We start from the raw sequence: 19,515 nt of genomic DNA on the forward strand, positions 1-19,515 counted from the left end.
TCTCCCTGCCTTTGTTGAACTTGCGCTATAGTCCGATATATGGCCAGGTCTTGAGGCTTCGACCAGCTTTGAAGCATTTATACCGAGTTCCCAACGCGGTACCAATACAGGTTCAAAGCACCAAGCTGCGAATGTGCACCTGATGCCTGTGCGAAATTGGCCACGAAAGAAAATACTCTTCGATAACCTCCACGAGCCGGAAAACGTGAATATATACTCGATTCGGTGGAAAGACTGTGGCCGATTTCTGCGAAGTGTTCAGCTTCAATCATACCATGGTTGTTCAACACAACACATGGCATCGGAGGGGGAGCTTGCAAGGGAAAAGAGATCTAATGTTCTTGACCTTTCTTTCTTGCCATGTGCGATGCGTACTGCAGCAGGAGTTGCACTGTGCCGACTGATATCAAGCTATGAGTGTTCGCTGGTGTTGACCATCACTAACTGGCGCTGTTGGGCTGTTCCTGTGTTCAAGCAAAGATGCTTTCAATTCACCTTGTCTAACATGAGTTTGAGGCTCTCATTTCTTTACCCAGCTTTGACCACCTCCAACTTGTCGTTGCTGTGGTGTCTTTAGTTCGTATAAAAGTGTGAGTGATCTCAGAACAGAACAGCACAGACGAGAATCAGTCTTCCTTGCTTTGCTTCTTTCTTCCTGTCTTTACGCAATCAGATACAAATATTCCAGCCATGAACATCTCTTCTTCAAAGTCAACAAAGCACGTGCTTTGTGTTTTGGTATTCTTCGTGACATCACTGAGCATGCTTCCCGGGTTCGAGGGCCGTATCCATCGTAGTCGTAGGAGCTCTTGCCGGCGATTTCTCCAGCGGCTCGCTAGTCAGGAGAGGTACGCCGGACAAGCTGACAAGATCCGTCTGACTGCCCTTTGTGGTGTGCGACTCGTCAATGCGTCGCCCGCTGCTGCTCAAACATCTCACCGAGGTAAGCATGTCACCGATAAAAACATATATTCTAAGTGAATTTAAAATGGTTAAAATGCACATTGTATTCCTCACCCTAAAAATGTGTCAGGTATAATACGACCCGAAGAATATGTTAGCGCCTCAAACTTCACCACGAGTGCACAGCCCAGGGTTTGCAAGTTTGGGGCTGCACAATGCTCAGCGTCAGAGGACTCACGAAGTCGACTGTCATTGAGAAGTTCTCAGTTGACTTGCGAACCTATTTCCACTAGCTCTATACGTCGTAATTGCCTACAAAGCCAGAGCTTCCCACGTAGACCTTGGTATGTTCTTGTTCAATGCCTTAGATCAGTTGGATTTCAGCCTTCAACTATCACTTTAAAAGAAAGAAATGTTCTAACATTGTATAACCACTGTGCAACCAATTTTGTGTGTTGCGCTCTTTAATTGATTAAAGTATCTGAGAAGTGCACCGCCAAACTGGTGCGGTCACAGGAACTAACTAGACAGTGGCAGCTGTGTACGAGACATAGATCCAAGCCCGAGCATCGGCCTTCCCCCTGATCTGAAGCATGTCGTTTTACTGCTCACTGCACGCCCTAGTTCCACTGCGACTAATACCGGGTTCGGTGTACTGTCTGTTTCCGTGTACAGTGTCATTCAAGATATCACCTGATCACTTTGCCAACTCATCCCCTCTATTGGATGCAAGGTTGCATATACACATGGAGCCCACTTCAGAAGCAGTTTGCACCACAACGTCCAATGCCCCTCGTCCCATATTTCATCCTGTTCTCCAGAGAGAGAATTCCAGCAACGTCACATTTCTTCTTAGACCCGTAACTGGAAGTGAAGAGCAGATCTCACCCCCATCTCCAGCGCAAGTCGCTCGGAATGGCAATAGCAGAGGTGATTGCAAGGCATTCTGGCTAGATATAAAAGTAACAACAATCATGGCCTATATGCTGCACCGCAAGGACGATGGCAGCAGCAATACGAAGACAAACAAAGCACAGTATCTCACTATGTCCCTCGATCCCAGTACCAGCTATGGAGGATTTCGTATTACTACATCTCTGTCCAAAGGCCCAGTACTGACAGTGGCACAGAGGTCTTCGAGTAAATCAGATGCATCAGTCAAGGTAACCCCGTCATTCACAGGCGAAGAAGCCAGACAACGTCATAGGAAACAACAGCAACGCAGACATCGCCGCTCTGCGACAGAAACTGATAACCAGACTGCTGACTCCCAAGACAGTGGCGACGAAGGCAACGAGTGTCGTCCAACACGCTCCATAGATGATGGCTCGTTGTTTCTGTTCACCAATGAAGTGCAGATCAGTGTCAAACGTGACAATATCACACACATATATTACCTAGACCAGAATCTTGTGCTACATCGTTGTAAACCTAACTCTTGTACGAATTACCCGCTATCCCACCCAGTACAAATTAACCCCAAGACGCCTGGACACATTGCATACTTCCATGACTACAGGCAAATGCTTGAGCAGAAGGCATCCGGTGCAGGCAATACAATTGCGGAGTCCGTGGGCTGTAGACCTGTTCGATATCGTCACTTCAGGAACTGCGCAGTACATCCTGAGCACGATCAGGATACGCTGACAATGGTCACACTACGAAACGTACATGCCAGTAGCTGCAAGTGCACCTTGTCCTGATGCAGAAAATGGTGCTGGTGCTTGCTCTCATAAACTTTCTACATGCTACACATGATCTTGTATATTGATGGAGAGATCACTCCAGCACTAGAAAATGTTGCCTTGAACTTTTGTTTTGAAGAAAATCTATATTCACGAATTTTAATCAATTATATATTTTCTATCACCCCCAAAGTGTACTTCTATTCAAGTCAATTTTGCAGCTGTTTAAAAAAAATCTATGGTGCTAAGACTCCTGCTGATTATGATATTCAGTAATGCAAACCAACAAGGAACAATACCTTTGCCTGCAAACCATGCATAAAATACAAGTACATCACCGTGTAATTCTTATGGCCTCGGAGCATTGATCAATCTACATTGTACCTCCCCCCCCCCCCCCCGGTAGATAGCCAAGTACATGCTAAAGGTTTAGAGAAGAGAATTTAGACGCAATCCTTTCATGCATAGAAAAGGGGCTAGGACTGACAGAACTGAATACATGATGATTGTACATTTTAGAGCTACCTAAAGAATGCTCATAAACAACTATGCATGATTGAAATCAGCTTGGTCTTCCACCATGCCGATCAGAAGTAGAGACAAACAAACACGTCCGCAAAGAGCGGGAGAGAGGAAGCAGACGCTCGCACACACACACACACACACACACACACACGTGACATCCCTCAAAACATTTGGGACTGAGGTGCAGGTATAGACTGAGGGCACTACAGTAGCCACCGTGGCATCATACTTCAGTAGACGTAAGCATTGACCATGTTGACATATTCCAGAGCTTCTCTGAGATCAAAGCGGATCTGACAAACAATAGCCTAATCGTGACCATGGCTTGCACAAGATTAAATTTGATCTACCCAGATACAACCACGGTCGCCATCCTCTAACAGGTACATGTACAAGTATCCCTTTTCTCTGTGCTGCGCTGATGAGTCCATAAAGGACGAAACCATTCTGTCCGCAGATTGGGGGCATGTATCCAAATATTCATAGAAAGTCACGGTCAATTTCGATTCCCCCCCCCTGTTACCCTTCAAGTTTAGAGTAAACGGGTGCAACTTTAAACATTCGGTGAAATACAGTTTAATCATGCATCCGGATAGCAGCAAGGGCAGGCCTCAGGTGGAAAAAACAATACTGCTAAACCGGAACACTTCGGTGATTTATTTTCGGTAATTTTGGCACACGTAACGTTTACCTAAAATGGAACGCGACCTAAAAATCAACTATGCCATGCCGCACAGTGTGCACAATGCATTTTTGGATCTGGAAACTGGTTTACCGAAATTTCCGCGCTACCGAACCGTTCATTTGGGGAAATACCAACGATTCCCGCTTTTACAAAACGACATCAAGCAGCCAAGTTCCGTGGCAACTGGTCACTTCTCTACCAAACAGCCTATGTGGCTGCTCTACACACACGTACCTGCGTAGACCTTTGGACCTTACTGCATCACCTGCTTCAGTGCTTGTGCTATCGCGTGTCAAAAAACTCCCAGTGAACCGCAAATTCACTGAGACGGGCTGCCACATCCATGGCCTGGTCTACACCACACGGCGCTTGGCTGCTGAAGGCAGCTACATCCTCCTTGTCAGAGCTCCCAAAAGCACAACTGAGTCGTACAACTACAACTGCATACACACACACACACACACACACACACACACACACACACGCACACACACACACACACACCTCAGACCTGCCCATCGCGGAAGCGATGATAGCGAACAGCTATGTTAGACGTAGCAACTTGTGCTGGGATTACACCATTCAACAGCTTGCCAGGCTGATGAATTGACCGCCACTATTTTTAGCCTGGTATCCACCACACACACACACACACACACACACACACACACACACACACACACACACACACACACACACACACACACACACACACACACACACACACAGGCACGAATGCACACGCACGCATGCACGCACCCCCCCCCCCCCCCCCACCAGCACCACCACCAAAACACACAGAAAATTCAACAACTCACGAACTCTGAGCACCAGAAACAGTCACAAACTGGCACAAATCAATCCTATAGTATTTTAAATCACTTGACAATATAACGATGTACAGAAATCTTCCTAAAGCCTATGCAGTTTATCTCATGCACTGCCATATAGTGCCGATCCACAGATGCTTCGTACATCCATGTTGTCAACGCAAGGCGTAGTTCCTGGTGTGCATCTGAACTGTATCACTCATCATCTGGCGCTCATGCATGGTAGGCACGGTAAGTGCATCAACCGTCATCCCTTCCATGCCTTATGCACTAGAACACGCCGTGCAAACAAACTCTTCCCATATTATACAGGTCCTGTTGTCTTGGCACGCACACATTACACAACCAGTCCCGGACAGCAACGGCTAAGCTAGTCTGAGAAAATCGGCGTCCGTATTTACAGCCGTCTTGAAGCCTGCAGGCGATTGGATTCTTTGCTGATCCAGCCATCCATGATCTGAACCATTGAATCACGAATTGCCACGCTGCAATATTCCTTGTCCAAGCTCTCGTAACTATCCATGAATGTCTTCTTGCCTTCCAGTGCTTCTTCAAGACTGCAGTGCACCAGTACACAGAGGGACAGCAGCAACAAGAAGTCGGAGGATTAATGACACTGCATCTCGTGACCATGCGCAGTCTATCCACCCCCCCCCCCCCCAAACCGGGTATGCTTCTCAGTGACGATCTCTACAACATTGAAAACAGGCGCACCGCAGATAATTCCTGCATCCCACCCAGTCTGATGCCGTATGTCCAACCTACAGGTGGACTTGAAAATATGACTCCACTTATGGGCTCACCAAACCGCAGAAAGTGGGTGAGGACAAGGTGCAGAAAAAGGCTTGACGGCATCAGGTTGTCGGTCCCGGGATCCACACACGCCCCCCCCCCCCCCCCCACACACACACGTACACCTCAGACCTCAGACATGCCCATCGCGGAAGCGATGATAGCGAACAGCTATGTTAGGCATAGCAACTTGTGCTGGGATTACACCATTCAACAGCTTGCAAGGCTGATGAATTGACCGCCACTATTTTTAGCCTGGTATCCACCACACAGCTGTTTGAAGTGACCTTTTCTGGCCAGTGAATCCCTATTTTTCATACGTACACACACACACACACACACACACACACACACACACACACACACAATTTCTACCGTAAGAATGATCATAAAAGACCCATTGGGCTGAAGAAACAACGTTTCAATGAGACGCAGGGTGTAGAGGGTGAGGTTAGGGAATGGTGCATGCAAGATCTGTCGTTTGCCTACGCACAACGGGCTGGAGGTGATGTTCAAATCCATTCAATGACAGAGACCTCTGCCGCAATTCATATGGTGATCCGGCTGGCATGCAGTCACTGACCCCCCAGGGAGTATCACGGACACGGATACTACTTCAGAATATTCCTTCTGTCACCACTAGTAATGACTGCGAGAACATATACCTTTTAAAAGCCTTCGGAGATGGCTGCATTCTGCGCACAAACAATGCTAAGTCTTCCTCCATCTTGTCAAATCCCATGATCTTCAAATTCCAATAATCCTGTCCAGCTGCATCAAGAGCACAGGATACAGCAAACACAGAGGCAGACAGTAGCACATTGTCTGGATCAGCAAAGCTCACAAGTCTAACATGATAAATAGAAGTCACAGGTCATGTGCGAGTCAGCCAGACCCGACATTTCAGCATCTATAGCAATGACGTCACTGGCAAGAATGGAGATGTCGAAAAATAGCCGTGAAAATGGTAGGCTCGACGAGATTAGCAGACAGCCAGAGACAGAGACAGCAGGCCCGGAGCCAGCTCGGCTACAGAGCCCGATCATTTCTCCGTGCCAAATTTTTATTTTGATGGCCCAGAGATTATCTACTAACGAGGGGGGACCTGTATCCGGTTGCTTTAGCTATGTATTCCACCAGCATCAGATATACACCTAGCACAGATGTCCTTACTGCACGCGAAGAACAGTTTAGAAAGGAGAGACCCTAGTGAGAAGTGTAGGAGGATTAGCTTATCAGTACTCCCATGTAATTAATAGCACACAGCCCACACTGGACATTCCATGACACGGCTGAAATTGGTAAAAACAACTACATGTACATGTACGACAATGGCTGTACCAGCCGTACCAGTGGCTCCAGCCCTGGAGGGACAAACCTACATATCAGGGTTCTAGTCAAAGAGGGGGGGGGGGGGGGCAGCCCCCCCCCCCTACTCTGATTGAGCACTCCCCTCCCCCCCCCCCTTAGTCTGATTGAGCCCCCCCCCCCCCTACTCTGATTGAGCGCCCCCCCCCCCCCCCTACTCATTTGTCGATTTCTGTGTCCTTTCATTCCATTCCACGAAAATGCAGTCTCTAGTCACAACGGCAGGGTTCACAACGGCACATTCGTGTGGGGCAAAGTCGCAACGCCCCAGAACGTTGCATTTGGCCTGGCAAGACACTTTTAGAAAACGTAACAATGTGTTAGAGGGTAACTGTTTCCCCTGCGCCCCCCCCCCCTCCCCTCCGCGCCCCCACCCCTACTATTTTTACCTGGCTAGAACCCTGCACATGATTACATAGGTTGTTTACCAGTATATTGTGGTGTTGACGATGCATCATCCATGCTTCCTACGTTGCCAGTCTCCGCCATACCCTCTAGCGATGCTGTTGCGTAATGTTGCGACATCTCATCCAGCTCATCAGACATCATGCAGATCAGAGGAGCGAGGCAGCACTGGGCACAACACATCAGTGAAGGTACGTTAGCTCAGGAAAAGAATAACAGGGGGCGTCGGACACGGTATGGTCACTACGGTATTGACCGTACCACTTGCCCCGTGAATCACTAAAATACACCGTCATCTGGGCTCTAAATTTCCAACATTTTCGGCTCAGCCTTCCCTCCCACACGAGCAGATAATTGTACTTCAGATGGCTGACTGTACCACACTAAAATACCTTCCGACGCCCCTGAATAAGTTGGCAGGAAAACAGAAAAAGTCACAAAGCAAAATAGCCCAGGCTCCAGAAGTGCTCAGGAACTGACAAAAACTGGTCACATACGCACAGGGGCCCATGAGTGTAGAAGCCAAGTTGAAATTATGTTGCTATCTTTCTAATAGAGCAACTCAAAGGCACACAATGAAAACCTTGGCAAAACCCGCTGTGACTCAGAGTTTAACGGCTGAACCAATCATCAGACAACGATAGTGGAATAGGAGGCGGCGCTGGTACAGTCAGTATCGCCTATAGCGTTGGTGCTTGATTTTGAGCATTTTATCACTATAAGCGATATATTGCTATGACCGATACTACATGCAATGTATGCGAGTGGGGTGTCAAACGACTCAGCGCCGTGCACATACGCACTACATACATGTACAATGTCATGTAGCTGGCTGTAGCTCCTGACACACAAAATCAGCATTTCCTCACGATGGAGGCATATTTTGGCAACTTGTACGAGCAAAACTCACCAAACAACACTCACTGGACAAGTTCTTCACGAAGAAGTAACACCCTGTTCTCCTCTAACATCGCTTGATTTTACATCAATCACTATAACCGATGCAAAAATAATGTAATAAAGGTCTTTTGAAATAAGAATTTGATCACTATAGGCGATATATTACTATAGACGATTATTACTATACGCGATAACTTTGTATACTTAGTTATGGCAAATGAAAATGAATTTGAGAAATTAATCACTATATCCGGTATAATATACCGGATATAATTATTACTATAGCCGCCAACCTTATAGGCAATACGGACTGTATATCTAAGTGGAGAGAGGTGTGATAATACGATAGCGGGAGGAGTAATCGCGTGAGTGTATGCAGGGACAGGCATCGTGTGTCGGAAACTCTGAGTTACAACGGAATTTTCCAAGATTTTCATTGTGTGCCTTTGTGTACGCCGCTCTGGCTGAATCAGGTATTGAGCACTTTCGCAGAACCTAAGCCTACTGCCTCTGCAATAGAACAACTCTTCAATATTTAAATAAGGACATAGTCGGAGGGAAACATTATTAGCACTGGAAGAGACAAAGCCAGCTGTAAGCCTGACGAAGCCTCTCGTCCCATTATTCTCATCGTTGTGCTTCGTCACATGATCACCATGCACTGATTTGAGAAGTAACGGTACGAAAGGCCTCATCAGGTTTACAACTGGCTTCATCTTTTCGTGTCTTCAATAGTCACGGGCATGCCTTTATACTGCTATGAGCAGGTGTACAGTATATATGTACTTTCCCCCTCCATCCCTGGGGAATACCCTCTTGCACAGTATACACGTACTTTTTCCCTCCAACCCTGGGAATTGCCGGAATACCCTCCTGCACAGTATACACATACCTTCTCCCTCCATCCCTGGGGAATACCGTCTTCTCCATAGTAGGCACCGGCTATTTGACCGTACACCGCAGCTGTTGTGTCAGCATCATGGCCAAGGTTGGCTACCTGAACAGAATGATCATGAACATACACACACACACACACGCACACACACACACACACACACACACACACACACACACACACACACACACACACACACACACAATGTGGCCCTGGGTCTTTGGTCAAACAGCCTTAGATGGTCAAATGTACCCTCAGTAGGGAGCACATATGCTATAGGGATTCAGAATGGACGCATGTATGAGCTGACAAACAATGAGAGAGAAAGGTGAGCGAGAGAATTCGGAGAGAGAGAGAGAGAGAGAAAGAGAGAGAGAGAGAGAGAGAGAGAGAGAGAGAGAGAGAGAGAGAGAGAGAGAGAGAGAGAGAGAGAGAGAGAGAGAGAGAGAGAGAGAGAGAGAGAGAGAGAGAGAGAGAGAGAGAGAGAGAGAGAAAGAAAGAGAGAAAGAGAGAGAGAGAGAGAGAGAGAGAGAGAGAGAGAGAGAGAAAAGCAATAAGAGAGCTTCCTATGAAGTGCTCACTTTCAGACATCCATCTCGGAAGTTATCGGTATGGTGGAATGCCCAGAGGGCTGCCTCTAGAGTCTTCACTACGTATCCAGCTCCAACAATTTCTGGTGGCTCACGAACACGAAACGAGCCTTCCATCACCTCTCTGATCTCTTTGTGCTGAAGGTTATGCAGAGTGCAAGCGCAAGTGCAGGTTGATGCACACCCACCAACACACACATACACACACACACACACACACACACACACACACACACACACACACACACACACACACACACATACACACACAAACACGCACCCATACAAACAACATATAAGAATTAATGGCAAAGGAACATCGATCAACCACTCAACTTGGCGGCGACATCCTGGTAGGAGAAGAGCATCATACTCTCACATCGAGATCAGATCATAATCTTTACAAAGTAATATGCTCTATAGTGGCAAGATCACAAAGGTGTTGTGCAGTCTGAAATGATGCTAGAAAGGAGACAACCCCCATGCCATTAGAACAGCGTTGAAAATGGCAGTTTAACTCACCAGTGGCTGGTCCAAGGTATCCCAGAACCCAACTCCAAATGGACTGTACATGGACGAGAGGAGCTCTTCTTTCGAAACACCATTCATGCAACCAACCAACAGCCCAGCAAAGTACCTGAGCAACAAAAGACAATGCAAACAAACGATCGACATCAATTCGCAAACCGACAGGAGATGAGTGACTGCTTCCGCCGTGACTGGCTCCGACCAATCCCCTCCCCAGTACATTTTGATGGGGAAGTGCCAGAGATCTGGCTTTAGTACACATGCCGGACTAGTATGCGTGTCAGGCATAAGGTCTTGGTCGAGCGTAGTTGGATCCTCTGATATCATGCATACGCTCCTCGCCAGCGCAAGGCCGGTCTCGAGGCAGGGCACCGTTGTTTTTGATCTGAGAGTCCGCGCGACTCCCCGGGTAATCTCAGATGTGTACGGTATCATGACAAAAAGATCCGATTACGCTCCACCAAGACGCTATTCAGAGCTGGATCAGGAGATGCACACTCTGGGGGGATACGTACTTTTGGTTATACAGAGAACAACCAGGGCAAGGAGTGATATAAAGCACTTGCAGTGTAGGTACTCGTGCAGAACTAGCTTGCATGGAGTATACTGAAGTACATATTCCAGAACAGGAAGCTGTGTATGCTAGTCACTCTATGATGCAATACCATTCAATCGGAGTGAGGTCTGTATTTCACTACACCATGGTCCATGTTGTTGTTGTTGTTGTTGTTGTTGTTACTTTATTTTACTTCACCAGAATTACAGGCAGTAGAATGCCTTCTCACTAGACCAGGTCTAGTTCTCACAAATGATGAAGAATGTGAATGAACATGCTAAAGCTAATGAAAAACAAGAAATAGAAAAAGATGAGAAAATCTTGTGTTTTATATTTTATGACGGTATTTGTATGTGAGTGACAGTGATTAAATGACAAGGGAAAGAAAAGAAAAAGATAGAAAGAAAAGAGTAAGGAATAAACCATGTACCAGCACCAACTCACATAATCCTCCACTACTAACACAACACACTTCAGAAAAAACCCTTCTTGCGCATAAAGGCAGATGGGCATGTGCATACTACGATATGTGTGACACAGTATGCACGTGCGTATGTCAGTATGTATGGATTAGTGAGCGCACGCATGCACAGATATGTGCACGTGTAATGAAATACAAGACTCTGTACACGTAGACCTGTACGCATGATGGTTGTACATCCAATCAAACACACATACCCTCCCCCCCCCCCCCCCCCCCCCACACACACCCCCGCCAACGCAACAAACACAGGTACGCACATGTGTGTGTGTGTGTGCCCACAAGCAGCTCACCTGCAAGCATCCAACATACAACACTTTGCGTTGCACAAATATTCTTGCACGTGTAATGGTTGTACATCCAATCAAACACACATGCCCCCCCCCCCCCATACCACCACCTATGCAACACACACATACACAAACATGTGTGTGTGCACGCACAATCAGCTCACCTGCAAGCATCCAAACACTGAGGAGCGCCGTGTGTAGTTTTCGAAGACCACACAGCCGCTTCCATGGCTGCACGTGGTTGTTTCCAGAATGCCAGAGGTGCAGCGCACAGCCTCATTAGGGAACCATTGCCTGACGTCAATGAGAGCAACGAAAAAAAAAACAACAACAAAGCAACATAATATTATCATGTTCATGTAGAGTAAAACCTGTAACTAAAGACCACCATGACCAGCGACCAGCCTGGTACTACAGTAAAACCTGTAACTAAAGACCACCATGACCAGCGACCAGCCTGGTACTACAGTAAAACCTGTAACTAAAGACCACCATGACCAGCGACCAGCCTGGTACTACAGTAAAACCTGTAACTAAAGACCACCATGACCAGCGACCAGCCTGCTACTACCAACCACTTTGCCAGGCACGGACGGTCTCACATTCAAAATGCACTGTGACTAGCGGCTAGATTTTGCTGTGATCTCGAACTCGTCAGTCACTGAACTGATTTTATTGTAAAGAAGACACGAACTTATAGAGTGTGAAGAAGAGTATAGCGAGATAGAGAGCCGTGGAAGGAGAGCTGCTGGACAGCTGGATAGTGTATCAATAAGCGCGCTAGGGGAAGGCTAGACAGTATGTCTCTAGACATCAAAAGGTATTGTATGAAAAGGCAGTCAATAGTCCTAAAGAGTGAAGTCACCCACAACACAGACAATAGCTTCAGACAATCATGACAGGCATGATACAGATGATGCAGCAGATTTGCACATACTTTACCTAACTATGCGAACACCATGATGTCGTACCCCCTCCCCACACACAACACATTTTTTTATTTACTAAAAGCCATGTGGTACACGCAATGGGAACATGCAGCAGCCATGGTGGTGGGGGCCAGGCGTCGACCAACTGGTCTCGACATCGTCACGCTCTGGATTTGATGCAATGGGAATGGTATTTCACACGTTCTGATACATGCCGAGGCTAGCTGTATGTTCAGTCTCCGGCTAGCTATATGCTCAGTCTATACATTCTTGATCGTATCCTTTCTTTTTTTCTCTTTTTCTTTTTTAAATGTCTTACTGCCAGAAGTCGTCTTCATATAAGGAGGCATATATGCCTGTTTGTAGTACGACTTTAAATAATTCCAAGCAACCAACACGTTCGCATCACACTTCGGTCATGATGCACAGAGCATGAGTCTCTGACTCAGTGCGGCTGACATGAAAAGTGGCTCGCCTACCTGCAGCTTTCTCGGCCTGTGCTCCGACAATGGGATTGACCTGGTCCCTGCGGAACTTCATGAGGGCATTGCGAGTGGTCATGCCGATGTCAAAGCACACCCCGGTACTGCCTAAATGACCATTCTGCAGAATAAAACACCACACAACGAGCAGGCATGAACAAAAGCACAAAAACTCCTATGTGCCCCCTCCCAAACATACATACATACACACACACACACACACACACACACACACACACACACACACACACACACACACATCTGCCCATAGACAATTGTGTAAGATCCTCAGGGGTTGATTACACAAGAGTTAATCTAGCCAGAAGCAGTCCATGGTTAACAGGTATTTATACTTCAAATAGAAAGTATATGAACCCTGGAACCAACAAAGATGGAAGGTACAACAGTACACTTTCAAGCAGCCAAGCCCGTTGGCAACAGACCCAACACAATCAGGCATAAGTGTACCCACCAACCGAAGTAGCTGGCAGAGAAAAGAAACACACGCACACACGTACACACGTACACACACACACACACACACACACACACTCTAACTCTCTCTCTCTCTCTCTCTCTTTCTCACACTCATACTCCCTCTTTTGATTCAATCCTCAGATTCCTCACACACAGTTCAGACTAAACAATCTACGTGAGAGTGAAGCAGAGAGGTTGGCACAGTACAAGCTAGAGCTCCCTTACCTCATACCAATCAATGTAGCGTCTCAGCTGATCACACAGGTCGAGTCTACCCTTCTCAATCAGACTCTCAGCGAGACACAGTGCCATGCTCGTGTCGTCCGTCCACTGAGCACAGAAACAGACACACACACACACACACACACACACACACAGCAGTATCATCAGCAACAGCACTGAGCAAAAATGACAGCAAAGTAGAGTTACAACTTACAACCCTGAATATCCAGGTTGGAAATCGCAATACATGAAACAATGGTGTCGTTCCAGGCATTGCTATAGCATCAGTGCCATGGCTGGCTTAAGCCCCACATAGGCTACTGCCCTTGGATGGTGAACAAACTAATCAATTAGCACTGACAAAGTGTCCGAGGTCCTTGCTGCAAAATAGAGCTCAATATCCTAACAGGGGCAGAGCGTACTACCGTGACACATGCATGATGCGCAGAGAGATCACTGGCTGCCAGTGCTGAACTAATCACTAATTGGATCACTCCGCAGCATCACTCCAGGACGACACCAACGTACAGGGGAAAATTCCATTGCAGCGGGTATCAGGTATCAGGTTTAGTTGGTCTATCACCCAAGGGCAGTACTGTGTGGTGTATTGGGTCTACAACTCCATTACAACATCATCCATATAGAGCCAGAAAGTCACAGAACAGCTAGTATTTGAAAGGAGATTTAGGAGACAAGCACTTTTAAAACGTAATTTGTTCCATTACTCAGTCAACCACCAAGTCATTCTCCAAAAGGTTTCTGACCCATTCTCATCAGTAAACACATGGGAATGAAGCAAAGATAGTCAAAACAATCAAACGATATGCACCGGCTGCAACGTGTGAAGAGAATTAGCGCCTTCAGCAGCCTATCACTTCACGGGTGTTTGCAGTGCATGAACTCTGGCCAGTCGTCCCCGTACGCAAAATGCGTATGCATTTGGATCTACCGTACATGTCCTCGTGTTTTGGGCGAATCTGAGCGGTACGACGCTGTCGAATTGGGCCTGAATTTGCCCTGAACCAGCCGCTATATCGAAGTAAAATTAGGTGTTTTGAAGGCCACACGGGAACACTGTGGCCATGTCTTCGTTCCTGCGTCGTTTGTTTGAAAATCGGAGTGTTTTTGAGCTCGTAGTTCGTCTTCGTTGTGGAATGGCCGTGCGTACATTCTCCTTGGAATTACCAAAGTCACACCCCCGTTTATTACATTACTAGGAGTTTTGCCGGCAGCCACGATAGTTTTTATCCCTGCTTCCATACATCCTTTCATTGAACAGCCAAACGAAATTTTGTGGCGCGCCTTAGTTTTTTGTGGCGCGGGGGTCTCAAGTTTGTCACTTCGAGTTGTACACAACGATCACATCAACACCTCAAACTGGACCAAAAAAACCAAGTGAGCAAGTATTTCTACCTTGCGATTCTGCCTGGCCTACTCTGAAGATGGAGACTTCTACTCGGTAGCACATACTCGTATCAATAAGCTGGGAGGGAGAGCGTGGCGAGTAAAATGTTGGGATGAAAAGAGCCACATTCTCTCTCGGAAAAGGTCGTCGTTCGTTCCTACGCTGGCTACACACACTTGCTCTTCCCAGCTTCTTTGTAGCTCTGCAGAAGGCTAGATTTTGCATGCACGTGCGAGATTCGCATCCGCCACGCACATAGGCAGAGTCGAAATTTTTGTACTCTCGGATTTGCCGCCATCTTGACGAGTGGCCACTGCGAAACACCCGTGACTTGTTTTACACAAGAGAGTATGATGGAGAGAGTGAGAGGTGCCGGTTTAAAGACATTAACACAGCTCTAGCTCAGCAGTAAGAATACCACTTGTTACATTAGGTAAAGAGTATCAGCGCAGTGAGGTGTTTTTTTATGCTCGCATAACCAGTCGGGGAGATGTCCTATCTAGGACATCGCACTCTGAATGAGCCTGATTGGTTACCTGTCCCAGAGTTGTCATGGAAGCGTCGGTCTCGCACACGCGAGAAAAGAAGTGCTGCGTGAGCATTTCTGAATGCATGTGGAGGATGCACAATCGTAATGGCGATGGATTTCTTTCCGAATTGGTCAAGTTTGAAGGAATAGGCGGAGAATATCAGACATCGGCGGGGATTGAGGTAGTGTATATTCGATTCGTCATCGAATACCCGACCGAATGGCCGTTTTCGTTTGGGGATTTCATGTGGGGTTTCTCGTAGCCACGCGGCGCTTCTTCGGAAACGATTGGTTCTAATTAAATGTTTTGCCTTTGGTCCTTTCGGAATGTTTCTTCACGCCCCGTGCGTTCATTTCGCCCCAAACCTGGCCATGCAGAGGATCTAGCCTAGGAGGAAGACGAGGCAGCAGGCGCTAGGCCCGTAAATCACTACCTGGAAGATATTATTTGGCCAAAGCTTGCTGTTGGCGTTTTTGATTTCTTGGACACGACAGCTCTTAGCTAAATCTGGACCTTGGACGGTCTTTCTTGGATATCAACCCAGGACGTGGTGGTCATGGACGTATCGCCATCGCTTTCAGCCAGATCCTTCTGCTGCCTGAAACCAATGGCGAAAGTAAAAACTTTATCGCAGCAGCAGCTACTGCTCTGCTGAAAGTGCGAACACAAATTGCTTCGCCAATCCTCTTGTGCACTTGCAATTTTCAATGCGACCAAAACGATTCGCTTGCCAGTTCCTTTGTCCAGGCGTACTCCACAACGAGGAAAATAAAATTCGTGAAGGCAAGATACGAATCTCGACTCGCTTGAGGCAAGCCGCCAGGAGAACGACAACTAATTGCTTTTGAGACGAAAGGCCTTCGTTGCGTTTGTTTTGAGTGTAACATGTTCATCTTCCTCGGCCGCGACACAAAGTTTTGAGTCACGTGTCACGATTACTATGGGAACAGCATAGTATGTATGCTGGGGCATGCTGGGTTCCGTGATGTCCTATCTAGGACATCTCCAGGACTGATAACACTGGCTGGCTTTTAAAATTGCAGGTGCGTAATACAGTGCCTGGAGTGTGTGACTGTACAGAAGACTGCGCTGTTAACTGTTAGTGCTGAGTGGTCATTGTACTTCTACACACTGGCTGCTTGGCCTTTTAACATACCAGCTGATACTACTGTCACTCCTGACAAGAAAGGTGGCAGCAAACTGCCTCAGAAGTATGTAAGGTGCAAGTTGTTTGCTTCGTTTTGCCAAACACCTTTCTAGTTCAGTACACATTGGTTCGTTCTGACCTTCTGTGAATGAATTGGACATTTTCGAGAATTCTTAGTTAATTCAGTTATCGAGTAATGAAAACCTAACAGAATTAGTTCCTGTGTTGCACGGCCAGTACTGTAATCAAGGCACATGGCCACTACCGGCTCCACTCATTACTGGCCGATGTGTTGCCCATCCTCTGCTGTTCACAGAAGACGGTTTCCAATGTGTATGGATCCACACAAAACTGATATACGGATTTAGACAAGAAACGCCGTCATGCCAACCGCCTGCCTGCTGTGCTGCACTTCTTTTTAAAGCAACAAACATCTACAGCTGGGTTGTACAATCGTCGCCAACAAAATCTGGCCAATGCTGTACATGTACATGGCCGTGTAACACATGGACTACCACTGTACATAACTACATGTACATAGCTGCATGGTCAGTGCAGTGCAGTGGTAGATCTACAGCAAACACTGGTAACAACATGCATGCTACCATGTGGCACCACCGTGTCTGCCTACCACACCACTTTATCGGCATTGGCCATATAGGCCGGGATTTTGGCGACGATTGTATAACCATTGACTAAACAAATAACTAATGTTACCTGGCCTGGTTCCAGCTTGAATGCTCCACCACCAATCATGTCTGTCAACGGTTCAAACGAGCCAGGTTTGCTGAACTCCACGGCAGTGCCTGTGTGCGTGTGTGATGCAACAGAGAGCGAGCGAGCATACGCACAACATTGCATACACAAACATGCATTCAAATATGTACAGACACGAGCATGAACAAAACAGACAGGTATACACAGACACACACAGACACACACACACACACACACACACACACACACACACACATAAGCACGCACACATGGACGGATATACGCACACATGTTGTGTGTAACATTAGTCCCCGGAAAAGATAAACGCAGGTTCTCAGCATCGTCTCCAAACGACGAGAACTTGCTGACTGAAGGAATGCGATTGCTTTCATACGTGGAGTGGATGCGCTTCTCCTGCGTAGCCCGGTCGCATGCAACACCGCTTCCTGCGTGAGCAAGGGTAGACTTGCCGCCAGATATCAAAGTAGATCACGATGTCTACAGTTCGGGGAACCCATGTGTCTCATTAGAATGGCTAATGCAGTTTATGGCAGATGTGCATGTAATAATGATGATATCAGTATTGTATGCACACCGTACGCCAACAAATAGGACACAGCCAATCCATATATAGAAGCACTTGGTACTTTTGCAGGAGCAGCTCTGACGATTTTCTGAAGGCCGCTTTTGGAATTTCAGTGGAGCAGAAGACCCGCTTTCTCCCTATTACCAGAGGAGTGGCTGCTTCTACCACCCTGTGAAGATCATATATATATTATGTAACTGGGTCATGGCTAGCTGAGCACGCATTGCCGCCGCGTATGCACAGACCGTGTCGCCACACTAATACTGTACAGCCATGGACTATGGTGTTACTGTCGTGGACATAGAAATCCGGTCAATTGACCGGGGCCGGCGCCCTCAGCGCGTACAGAACGCTGCGTGCAGGGCACATGTTGATCCGATGCGACTAGCGCGCTGCAGCGCATAAAATGCATGTGTGTACCGCTTATCCACGGCTGCATGACAAGCGCCCTGGGGCCGCTAGACGTGCGACCGGATTTCCATGTCCACAACAGTAGTATAGTACAGGCACACCCTGGGCCCTGGCACGGGAGAAGCTTCACACACATACTGCTGCTGTACCAAACATTATGTATTTAAAATTTTACAAAATTAATGATTCCGGAACTAACAAATCATGCTTTGGCTGGCTATGTCATTTAATCTTGTCTGACATACTTACATTGTGCAAGTAGTAAGTACTGACTTCACTGGTGAGTATTGATTTTTAAAGAATGTCACTTAGCAGTCAGCCAGAGGAATCAATTTGCACTGAGCAACGTATTGTAGTCAAGCCCACTCACCGACAGAATCGCCGCACGCTAGACCAAGCAGCGATCCGCGGATCCGACTACGTGCGCTAATCTCCGCCATTGCGTCCGGTCACGAAAGAGATGCACGGACCTGCAAACGCCAACGGATCTAGCTCTCTTGCATGCAGCGTTTCTCTCAAAAGGTAGCCCAGTCCTCGCTCCCAAGTGTATATTAGGAGGTGCTGTGCTTGACTACAAAAGACGTAGATCTTCTCCAGCCGGGTCGGCTCAAAATGCCACACTCCCTGCTATGCAGCCTGAGTGCAGGACTGGATGGACTGCTGCAACTAACTCTGCAACAGCCAAGACCTGAACTGAGGATTTGGACACTTCTAGTTCTAGCAGCTTGGGTAAAATAAAAGACTGTGATTGTGAAATCATGAAACTCGATGTCTACAACAACAACAACAACAGTTAACAGTCAACACAGTTCATTTCAGTCATCCTCACGATATCATTATCACAGGACCTCAGCATTTTTGCGCTCTGCCTGAAAATCACACGTGAGTCAGATTCGGACTGATCCGGTTCGTCATCATCACAACTTACTACATGCACAGACAGTATACTGGCTAAAACTGCACATGTCAATGATGTCATGTCATAACCATAAAATCGGTATTTTACTACTACTAGTACTCCTTAGCCATGACGGAAGTCGACCCTGCATGACTGAGGCTGTAGCTCTGCGGCCGGACTGCCGGGATAGGACTGGTCGATCAGGCATTTCCGAGGGTGGATCTACCCCGTCATGATGTACCGGTAGATCATGTATCTGCTTGCCCCATACTCCATAG

The 19,515-nt window shown here is 47.1% G+C and overlaps 2 protein-coding genes across 3 annotated transcripts; one reads left to right on the forward strand and one right to left on the reverse strand.

Annotated features, from left to right (window-relative positions):
- The first annotated feature begins 88 nt into the window (after positions 1-88).
- LOC135826359 (uncharacterized) lies at positions 89-2,659 on the forward strand. The gene is made up of 2 exons (XM_065338971.1): positions 89-943; positions 1,579-2,659. The coding sequence occupies exons 1-2, from the start codon at positions 691-693 to the stop codon at positions 2,604-2,606; spliced, it is 1,281 nt and encodes a 426-aa protein (XP_065195043.1). The 5' UTR covers positions 89-690; the 3' UTR covers positions 2,607-2,659.
- Positions 2,660-4,603: 1,944 nt separating this feature from the next.
- Positions 4,604-19,130, reverse strand: LOC135825628 (ADP-ribosylarginine hydrolase Tri1-like). Of its 2 annotated transcripts, XM_065338239.1 has the most exons (11): positions 18,710-19,130; positions 17,343-17,431; positions 13,547-13,651; positions 12,842-12,965; positions 11,598-11,727; positions 10,101-10,215; positions 9,570-9,716; positions 8,986-9,090; positions 7,217-7,361; positions 6,086-6,191; positions 4,604-5,185 (listed from the first exon to the last, which is right to left on the reverse strand). In XM_065338239.1, exons 1-11 carry the CDS (start codon positions 18,777-18,779, stop codon positions 5,026-5,028), a joined length of 1,296 nt encoding a protein of 431 aa, XP_065194311.1. In that variant the 5' UTR covers positions 18,780-19,130; the 3' UTR covers positions 4,604-5,025. The 2 variants fall into 2 exon arrangements, with proteins under 2 accessions (XP_065194311.1, XP_065194312.1); XM_065338240.1 differs by lacking the exons at positions 17,343-17,431; positions 18,710-19,130 and adding an exon at positions 13,758-14,016.
- Between the last annotated feature and the right edge of the window lie 385 nt (positions 19,131-19,515).

Source organism: Sycon ciliatum, chromosome 10, assembly GCF_964019385.1.
Source record: "Sycon ciliatum chromosome 10, ocSycCili1.1, whole genome shotgun sequence".
NCBI lineage: Eukaryota > Metazoa > Porifera > Calcarea > Leucosolenida > Sycettidae > Sycon > Sycon ciliatum.

Coding starts and splice junctions, on each gene's coding strand:
- LOC135826359 (XM_065338971.1), top strand. CDS start 691: ATGAACATCTCTTCTTCAAAGTCAACAAAGCACGTGCTTTGTGTTTTG. Junction 944..1,578: donor TGCTCAAACATCTCACCGAG/GTAAGCATGTCA, acceptor TTCCGTGTACAG/TGTCATTCAAGATATCACCT.
- LOC135825628 (XM_065338239.1), bottom strand. CDS start 18,779: ATGGCGGAGATTAGCGCACGTAGTCGGATCCGCGGATCGCTGCTTGGT. Junction 12,966..13,546: donor GCTACATTGATTGGTATGAG/GTAAGGGAGCTC, acceptor TTTATTCTGCAG/AATGGTCATTTAGGCAGTAC. Junction 6,192..7,216: donor GTCAACACCACAATATACTG/GTAAACAACCTA, acceptor CTCTTGATGCAG/CTGGACAGGATTATTGGAAT.